General features: G+C 32.0%; 1 protein-coding gene across 1 annotated transcript; it reads left to right on the top strand.

Annotated features, from left to right (window-relative positions):
- The first annotated feature begins 4,919 nt into the window (after positions 1–4,919).
- LOC142326764 (uncharacterized) lies at positions 4,920–8,438 on the top strand. The gene is made up of 2 exons (XM_075369456.1): positions 4,920–5,029; positions 8,080–8,438. Exons 1-2 carry the CDS (start codon positions 5,018–5,020, stop codon positions 8,374–8,376), a joined length of 309 nt encoding a protein of 102 aa, XP_075225571.1. The 5' UTR covers positions 4,920–5,017; the 3' UTR covers positions 8,377–8,438.
- Positions 8,439–10,526: the final 2,088 nt, after the last annotated feature.

Below are 10,526 nucleotides of genomic sequence, written 5' to 3'. Positions count from 1 at the left end.
CCGGAGGTTATAAAAAAAAATAATTTTCGTGAAATTGTAAAAAAGTAATTAATAATTTCCCTAGTACAATCTTCTCTGTAGGCTTCTGTGTTGAATTGATTCATCAAGCCGAAAAAAATAAATCAAAATCGTAGCTTTGAAAACTTAACGATTCATCTCCCGTTTCGAAGTATCGTAATAGAAGTTTTATAAAAAGTAAACGCACCATAAATTCCTGAGAAAATGTAACGTTTTTTTTTTTTACTTTTTGAATTAATATTTCGCTATCAATTAATCGGACCTACTGTTTATTGTTTATAGGATGTCCTTTTTATTTCCTTTTCTACTCTCTCATTCTTATCGATTAATACTTTTTACGAATAATTCTTTTGAATATATCACCCGTTCTCCTCCTGATGCGACCCAAAAATGGATTTTAAAAACCTCTTTCTATCGGCTTGAAATTTTGATTTACTCGATTTAAATCTCGTATAAATACTTGAAACTTTCACCGTATTCTACGTACTCGTTAGTGTATTGTATCTATTCCTTTTTCATAAATGTTTTATTTATTATACCGCTACAAACATGCTTTTGCACATATTTAAAAAAAATTACGGGTGAAATGGGAGTGAAAAGTACCACATCCTTGCGAATCAAACCCCAGACTAACCGATCAAGATAGTACAGCATTCTAATAATTATACCGATACCGACTGAACGACCAGTTTTTTCTAACATATATATATATATACAATTATATTATATTTTATGTAGCATACGTACTCCCACACAAGTGTTCTGATGATTAGCTCAATTTTTTTCCAGTACATCCGTTAAACCGACTTACTTATAAATTTGGTATATATCTAAATGACTAAAAATTATTATTGAATTATTCACATATCTTACGTAAAAAAAAAATACAAAATATTACGAAGCCTTTTTTAATCTTTTGATGGGATTTGCCATTTTTTATACGTATAGTAGTAGAAATATTAATTTTTCGTCACAATCGAAGTATTTATGTTAGGTGTTCGGTTAAACAGATCCTGACATACGAGTATAGTACTACCGAAGAATGATAAAACTGTTCTTAAAAATAGTAAGAACTCTGTACAAAACTTAATAAGAAAAGTAAGAAGTAAAGCAGTTTTCAATCGGATTTTTTTTAGGCTGTTATATTACTACATAGGCATATCCCTACACATGATATAATAAATAAAAAGTAGTTTTCTTATCTATCCTAATTTATATAATTCGACCGGTGTTTATTTACAATCGGTCCCGCAAAAGCTACTCCAGCTTTTATAGGTTTACTCCATAGAAAACAACTCTAATCGTAATGCTTTGTACATAAAATTCTTTAAATGTGCTACGATGAAAACAAATTTTTTGCAAAAAATCTGTCTGAATTTTATATGAACTGTTCCGATTTAATTATAAAATTAAAAGGAAAAAATGTGGAAACAAAAACAAATTCAGTAAAGGGGTAGGTTGAATCATGTAGATTTATTTTTTATAAAGTTTCAGATATCAGTTTAGTAAAGTTTTGAATATATCATTCAGAAATGATTATCGGTTGATCATACGCACAAAAAAATAACATGAAATACCAAGTTGTCTGTTTCTGAGAAAAATGTTTTGTTAGGTCAATAATTCTGTAACAGATGACCTGCGTATTTCTGTGTAAGTATTTTATTCTAGAAGTTATTCTAGAAGTAAGTTTATTCTAGAATCGGTGCCTAGTATGTAAAAAACTTAACTAGAGGAACAATAAGACGCATTTTAAATATAAGAAAATTAAATGAAAAAAGAAAGAAAGAATATAAAAGCTTATTTAACAATAAGACAATCTGTGGCCGGGTGTGAAAAAAAAATACACAATTCAAAATTCAAAGAAAAAAAGTTTGAATGTTTTTAGGTATAAAAGTGGACAGTATTATTAGTAAGTAGTAGTTGAAGCAAATCCGAACGAAAAGAGAAAAATAAATAGTAATAATAATGATACGACAAGATTAGTATACGTAATTTTTATCAACTTATTTCTTAAAAAACCTTACCTGAAATAATACTATTCTTAAAAGTATATTATTATTAAACTTAAAATACATTATTCAAGTCCATTTATTAACCGATCGTGGCAAAAATAATACGATTAAGGAAACACGTTTTTTGAGTAAAAAACAACATCATCGTAATAACTGTGCCCCCAGGGCGGCATTCGTGGATTGCCAAGAAGCCGGATGTGTCTTAATTAGAATTTAAAATAGAAGGGTTTTGAGATAACACTGAGGAGCCTTTACCGTTAAGACATAACTAGACCGGTCGGGCATCATACTGTCGGCTACCATTACGGAAAAATAAGTATTAATCGACTGCGCCATTTCTATTAACAAATTTAACGAATCTACGTAATAAAAAACACGCAGAGTATTGCACGACTTTCCCGGCGACACCTTGCACAGCTTTTTCGTTGCAAAATCTCTCCGGCATCGAATGAAATACAAGAAACAAAAAACCTTTCCGGATTTTTAAATATTTTGACTCGCCGTGAAAGTAAAAATTGCATTAAAATGTCGATTTCATCAGTACTATTCATACTATAATCCAATATTACAATACTTACCGAAATCCAAAACTCCGGTTTATTTTATAATATCTCTCTCCTTAAGGACTCAATATTAAGTATACAGGATCCAAAAGCTACTCCTGACCCACATCTATTAAATTTAATATTGAGGGCATAAAGGAATCCTTAATGGAGTAAAAGTATTTTTTAATTAAAATTATATATAATAATACCCCGAAATATATCCATGAACACTGGCCTGAGTTATGATTAAAATGGCTTACCGTTAAATAATGTTGTTTTCTGCACCTAAAAAAGTATATTTGTTTCAATTATTGTGTCGTAACTAAAAATTTTCCTACCTAAACAAATTATTTTTTAATGCACGAGTATAAATGTTAAAAGAAACTTCCTAATTTTATTTTAGTTTATCCTGAAAACAGTACTGAATATTTTACGTAAAATATAATCAATATTTAAACAAAATAATTACAAAGTGATTATGTTAGGATTTATTTCTACGACTGCCCAAAAAGGAGTGTAATGTATTTAGGGTTAATGTATGTATGTTTGTTCCACCGTACCAGCTCATTGGTTAAACCGATTTAGATCTTGGAATCCTCGCGTTGGAATCCTTACGTTACCGGGAGTGTCATAGGACACTCCAGGTAACGAAAATGGTATATATATATATATATATATGTTTAAATAAATTATCTTTAAACAAGTTTGAAAAAATTATACTATATACAACTACTATATGTAAAATTGCCACCCGCACGCTCTTTAATTACCCCTTGTCCTAACTAGTTTCCTTTTCTTACTTCCTGCATAGGTGTTCTTTAATTTTGTTTTATTTGAAAAATTAAATCATAATTTTACCCTTATAAATTGCATCCTCGTAATTCCATTTCCCCGTTGTTTTTATTTTTAACGTAAAAGAATGTAACATTTAAAAAATTATGACGACTTACCTCAAAAACAAAACGTTTAAAGTTTTCTGTTTATTTTTGTAATTTTTATCGATTTAATACACCGATAAAGTTTATCAGAAGCTCTCGCAACAATCTGTATATAGCCTAATGCCAAAAAGATACTCGAGGTATTTTTAAGAATTTAAAAATTAATTTTTTAATTAATTAAAAAAAAGCTGACCTCCGTGGCTGAGTAGGTAGTCTCTCGACATTTCGTGCAGAAATCCCGGTCAGCCATGCGCTATCAATTTCCACCGGAATAATGATCATAATTGTTGTTGCTCGCTCTTTTGTAGAATAAAAAAAAAAATAAAGAAATTTGTTAAAAGTTTAGGGTAAATAATATTTTCTCAATCCAGAAGCTTTAGCTTATTTTTAATACCGGTCGTGTACAAAAATACCTAATTAAAAATGCTTTCACTATACCTTTCGATTCAATTTATCGTTAGAAGTGTTTAAATTTTGTATTAATATCATTACTTACCGTCATAAACAAAAGTTAGAAAATTTATTTTAAATCGTTACTCTTTATTCATTTTCTTACTTTCGTAATGAAACGAGTTTCTTCCTTTTTCAAAAGGGTTTTTTCTGCATAGACAGTATATGTTTTATAAGCCTGCCTGTATTTTAATACAAAATAAAATAAATCTAAAAAACCTGCACTAAAAAGTAAAAAGAAAAGAACACATTTAATTCTTATTTAAATCTTGACTTTTTGAACTCGGCGCAAAATTAATGGGAATACGTTTTGCTTCATTTTTATTTATAATCAAACTCGAAATTTAGACACTATATATATATATTTTAATGTAATAGTTTTTTACTTTTGCTGAGGTCATTTCTTTGTCGGTTTTATTATCTTTTTTGAAGTTTATTTTATTATTTATTACGACAAGTAATTTTAGTGACATATACTTAGATTTTGCAAAACTAACTTAAATAGAAAGAGTAGGTCAAATAAGATTTTATCAGACGTAAAGAATTTTTATGAATAACTAAAATTAATAAGCAAACAGGCATTTAAAGTAAAAAATTCCATTTTAAATAATATACGAGTAAATTGTAGATTTCATGTAGGTGCTGAACACTTATAAAAATTAAAAAAAAAATTACATAATAAAACGTAACATCTGTACGTACCGATTCTTTTAGTGTGTATTTACGTAAACGGTTTTCTACTTTACCTGAAATACCTGGCATAAACAGCAGTTAGTAAACCAAAACTCGGCTTGGCACGGTAAAGAATGAATTACAGAAAGCTATACTACTTAATTATTCTGGGCGTGGATGTTGGACATAACATTTTTCGCTCACGCACGCATATGCACGTGTCAAGGATTCTACGTAACATGTCTTAAAAAGTCGGCTTACTGTTTAAAACACCATCCCCTATTCTTAAACCATTATTCGACTGACAGTATAAATTCGCAACGTTTTACCATTATCATTACAGTTGATTCATCAACAGCAAAGAAGCACCGCAACAAACACCATGTACAAGCTGGTCAGTTTCAAGTTTACTATTTTTATATTTAAAAAATATTTTTAGTTACATTTTTTTTTTTAGCTTTCAGTAATTATCGTAAATTTAATTATTTAATTAACTTTATTTCCATACTAAACTCACATTGCCGGTTCAATTTCAACACCAAAGGTGCTGAGTTCGATTCTCGGCATGGGTCGCCCACTTTTCCATTAGTAAATATTTAATTTTAAAGAAAAATCACCCGTTTAAATATCATAATTTTCTCCGAATTCAGAAAAAGAAAACTTGAATTATTAAAAAGAACTACTTTCTAAATTAACGAACGGAAAAAATATCTTTCTGATACTGAATATTTTTCTCAATTATAACAAATATCATAAGAGACATGATTATAAAGACGTGATATAAAAAAATAATAATTTGGCAAAAATTCATTAAATTTTTAATAATCCATTTGAAAAAAAAAAAATCGTTTGAACAGTTACTCGTATATATTTCAAAACATCATTCTCGTTCAATTTTTAAAATAATTTAAAAAAAATATTTATATATATATATATATATACATATAAACAAATTCTGTATTCCTAGTTGACAGTCAATTCGATTTTCAATATTTTAATTAAAATCTACCAACAAAAGATATCAAAGCGTTTTTTAGTAATTATTTCTAGAAGTGTGTTTGACAATATAATTAACGATCGGTTTAAAACAACAGAAATAAAATGTCAATCAATATTTTTTTGCAATAAAATAGCATGTTTATTTTCTTTGCTAATAAGAGGAGGTTTGTAATGATAACACACACACACACATATATATATATATATATATATTGATCAAGTTAAAATAAATGTATAAAAAATAAACCAATACAGATCATGGTTTATTCTTTAGTACTGTTATTAACAAGTTTTACAAAAGATCTAGACTTCACTAAAGAGGTGTACGACAAGATGATATATTTAATTTTGTTTAATTTGTTTAATTATACCTTATTTATTTATACATTTTTTGGTTAATTTTGTATAAATTAAACCGATTATAGATATTTGGTGACCTGAATATCTTCTCCATAACGGTTAAGGTTTATCACAACTATTAGATTAGGTTTTACGTTTTGAAAATTATAATATATTAAACAACAAAAAACTGTAATGGTCTTTCTGTCACTCAAAATAGTAGCTGAAAAATTTTAATAAATTATTGGTAAAAATTAATCTTTCTTTTTTTTAATATTGCCGGCCTCCATGGCGCGAGCGGTAGTGTTTATGACTTTCATCCCGAGGTCCCGGGTTCGAATCCCGGTCAGGGATAGCGTTTTTCTTACGCTAAAAAATTCTACTTCCACACACATTATTTTTCAAGCTTATGTGGCGACCTCATCAAGCGAAAACAAATTTTTACATCAAATTTAATAATGAAATTTATAAAATGTGGTCTTTTCATTTTGCGATAAATTTACAATAATTTGTTACAGTGGTGCGATTAAATTGCTTATTTATAATAGTTTTCGTGTAAATATTTTTTAATAAAATAGATTATTCAATTTATTTTATTATATTTATTAATATGTTCATAATTGTTTCTAATAATTTTTCAATCGTAGCATTGTTTAAAAAAAAAACAATTGTATTATATGAAACCTTTTTTGAATTCAATTTTCCAAATTTTTTTATTATTTCTTACACACTACCTAATATGATTTTTTTTTTTTCAAAAAAATGTCTTTATTTAAGTAAATAATATATACCGTTGATAATTTTTTCCTCAAACTGTTACATAAACCCTAGAGCTTGAAAAATTAAAGCGATCCATTTTATATCTAATAAAAATTACTCCGGCCGTTCTAAAGTTAATTAATATAGAACTTAATTAATAAAGGCTACACAAATATTTAAATCGCTTCAAATAATCCACCTTCAAATTCCGTTAAAAAGATCTTTATTTAAAAATTTCTTGCGATCAGCTTTGCTTATAATAATCACAGTTTTTTTCTTTTAATTTAACATCATTGTAATTTTTTGAGCGCTGTACATCGTACGTAAAAAACAATAACAAGATTTAATAGACATTTTTATAAAAAATAAATAATGTTTTGAATATTTTAGAAAAAGTTTTTTTTTTGTTAAACGCTTGGTAAGAACCGATAATTCAATTCTATAGTTTAAATATTACCCCTTAGGGTAATATTTAAACTATAAAAGATACTTATATCTTAAAATCATTCAAAATTTCGTTCCTTTCACGTTTTTATGAATATTCAGCTGGTGAGGACAAAACGTTTTATCTGTAACGTTGGGTACATGCATATATATTGATTAAAAACAATTGTTGAAATTGTTTCAGGCATTCTAAAAGCGAAAAAAATCATTAAAAAGCCAATGCAGAAAACTTTTATGTACACATTACATCGTTTGACAAAAAAAGTGATATTTAATTTGTTACTTTGCGCTATCTGTACCTGTCTTCCTTACTGTTGTAACGCGTAAAGCGCATGAGCTTTAAGGAATAGTTGTCAGATTTACTTTCTCTGATAGCAATGTTTTTAATTGTAAAGCCGATCCCCTGTATTGAACAGAATAGAAGTGTTATTTGTGGGACTGAATATTGCCATCATTGCAACCGAGTTCATCGACTCAGAGAAAAATATAATGGTAAACCGTTTCGCTTCAATTTTTCTGATAAAACCTAACGTGAAATGTTTGTTCTGGAAGATGATTATGTCGTTTTCGAAACCGACTTGTGACTCGTATCGGTCTTCCATTACAGTTATGCAACTTAACATAAATTTTACAGTTTATTTTCTCACTTTACGATAAGAAAGCCAACGATACATAATATAATAAGGTAGTAATTCTGAAAACAAAATTACCCAGCTTCTGTTGTAACGGATAGATTGCATTACAACAGGAAAAAAAAATTAGTAACGAAATCTATCGCTTCCAAACGAATAACTAATGTAGGAAAGTAAGAAAATGCGTAATCTATATTCCTTTAATATTTTTTCAAGTAATTTAATCTTTAAATACGCCGATAATTAATTTTTTGTTATTTAATTTTACCAGATCGTTGTATTCGCACTCATGGCTTTAGCCGCCGCCAAACCGTCACCGGCAGCCAAACCAGGATTTTTGAGCGCACCACTCGTTTACTCGGCACCATATGTTAAAGCAGCACCGGTTGTAGCATACACAGCACCAGCCGCCCCAGTAGTTGCAGCAGCATACACCGCTCCAGTCGTCAAAGCTGCCGCACCGATAGTGGCCGCACCAGTTGCATACACAGCTCCTGCAGCTCATTACGCATACGCCGCTGCACCGTACTTCAAATACTCTCCATACGCCCCCGCCTATTACTATTAGATTATTGTAAATATCAAAGAAAAAAACTTTCTGTAAATATTAATTGTATGAAATAAAAAAAGGAATCAATGCATATATGACTATTACTATTTATTTATTTCTTTTAACTTATAACCAAACTAAATATTTATTATGTAATATATATATATATATATATATATATATATATATATATATTAAGCTGCCTGCAGATATTACACGTACAAGTTACGATAAAGATAAAATAACTGTATATTATAGTATGTATATTATAGTATGTATATATTACGGCATCTCAGCAACTCGTGCCTTCGAAGAAGTTCATCTACGCATTGATTTACAAGCGGTAGCCACACGCAAACACCGCCTTGTGGGGGATTTCAATGCTCATAATCCTCTTTGGAGATCCAATCGCTGGACCCCGCTGGAAGATCGGTTAAAGGTTTCTTATCAAACTCAAACTTTGCATTATTATATACCGGTACAGGAACCTACTTTAATGCCAGGGATGGTTCTTTATCCTGCATTGATTTAGCTTTTCCCAGAGCCGCAATAGCGCATAAATTAGATCGGAACGTAAATGAAGATTTACAACGAAGCTTTCAAATCACGGTGTCATTAAATACACCCGTTAAATTGTATCTCGTACATATGGAGTTTTGGCAAAGCTGACTGGATTAGTTTCACTATAGATGTCCATTTTCAAAATCTACCTGGAGACATCAACAGCGATGTTGAACATGTGACAAATGTCATCGCTGCTGCAGCATCACGGCACATTATTCAAACTTCAGAGATGATGCAACGTCCACCTGTTCCTTGGTGGTCGGATGCTGTACGTGAAGCTATTAAGAAGAAAAGGGCTTTTCATATTTTTTAGAAAAGCCCTACGCAAAAAAAAATTAATAAAATTTTTAAAATGCAAGGCTAGTGCCAAAAGAGTTTTAACCGAAAAAAGAACCGTCTTGCAAAAATATGTCTCCTCGATAACAGTACAGACAACTTCGACAGAGGTATGGAGTAAAGTCAAAGCGGTATCTAGTGGATCAACCTAACACCTTTTTTTTTCTCTCAGCTCCCCTGGGCCGGACCGACTTGTTGGTATAACGCCACTCAGGGGAGTGTCTTTAAACTCAGATAGGCCTCCCCACCTTGGGGGCGGCAATGAACATACAGCGAAATAAAAAGAAGTTGAGAAGTGTCCATAGACTGGCATTGCTGCGTGTAGCTGCTAGTTACTGTACGGTATCGTATTACGCGCTGTGCGCACTGACCGGGGTCCTACCCGTAGACCTTCAGATAAAAGCCAGAACCCTCAGACACAGCGGTATGTCGAAAGAAGAGATGGAAGGGATTATAGAACAAGAATGGCAAGAAGAGCGGACAGGGTCCAGAGTGGGAGAATGGACCAGACGCCTAATCCCTAATATTAAAACCTGGAATAACAATAGACTCGGAGATGTCAATTTTTACATGACACAATTACTGACGGGGCACGGCTCTTTCGGTCAGTATCTGTATAGGATCGGGAAGAGAGCCACCCCGCAGTGCATCTATTGTCCAGAGAACGACGATGCCGAACATACGTCGTTCATATGTCCAAGATGGGCCGTTAACAGAGGTCAAATATTAATTAACGGTCTTACACCAGAAAATCTCATAAACCGGTCGGGGTACAACAATGAGAACCGGGAATGGTTCCGCAGGTTCGCCGGGGAGGTCCTGCGGGCCAAAGAGGATGAAGACAGAAGAATGGGAGTATAAACAGTAGGGTAGGGCGGACAGTCACTCCATGGAGGGCCTGTACGTCTTGGTGTGCGGGTACCTGAGAAGGGGGTGAACTCCAGGGGAGTTTGAGTTTGGGTTAAAATAAAAGACCAAGTCCCGGTCGGCGGGGTCGTCCCTGCGGGAGCCTAGGCTCTTTGTGGGGTCGGCGCTGTCGATTAGAGGCCAAAGGCGTAAAGACCGAGTCCCGGTTCCCTGCTGAGGCGCTGGGGGACGGCATAGCCGGACCTTGGCTCTAAAGCGGGGGATTACAGGCAGGCGATGTAAAACAAAAGATCCGAGACCGGGGAGGCCAACCTGCCGTGCCGGACGTATAGCCGGCGGGTGGGGGACGCCTCCTTTGAGAGTAAAAGGACACTCTCCCCGACTGAGTATACTTAATTGGA

The sequence above is a fragment of the Lycorma delicatula genome, chromosome 6 (genome assembly GCF_047948215.1).
Source record: "Lycorma delicatula isolate Av1 chromosome 6, ASM4794821v1, whole genome shotgun sequence".
Classification (NCBI taxonomy): Eukaryota; Metazoa; Arthropoda; class Insecta; order Hemiptera; family Fulgoridae; genus Lycorma; species Lycorma delicatula.
The sequence above is the reverse complement of the archived record's forward strand: the minus strand, read 5'-3'. Positions and strand labels throughout refer to the sequence as shown.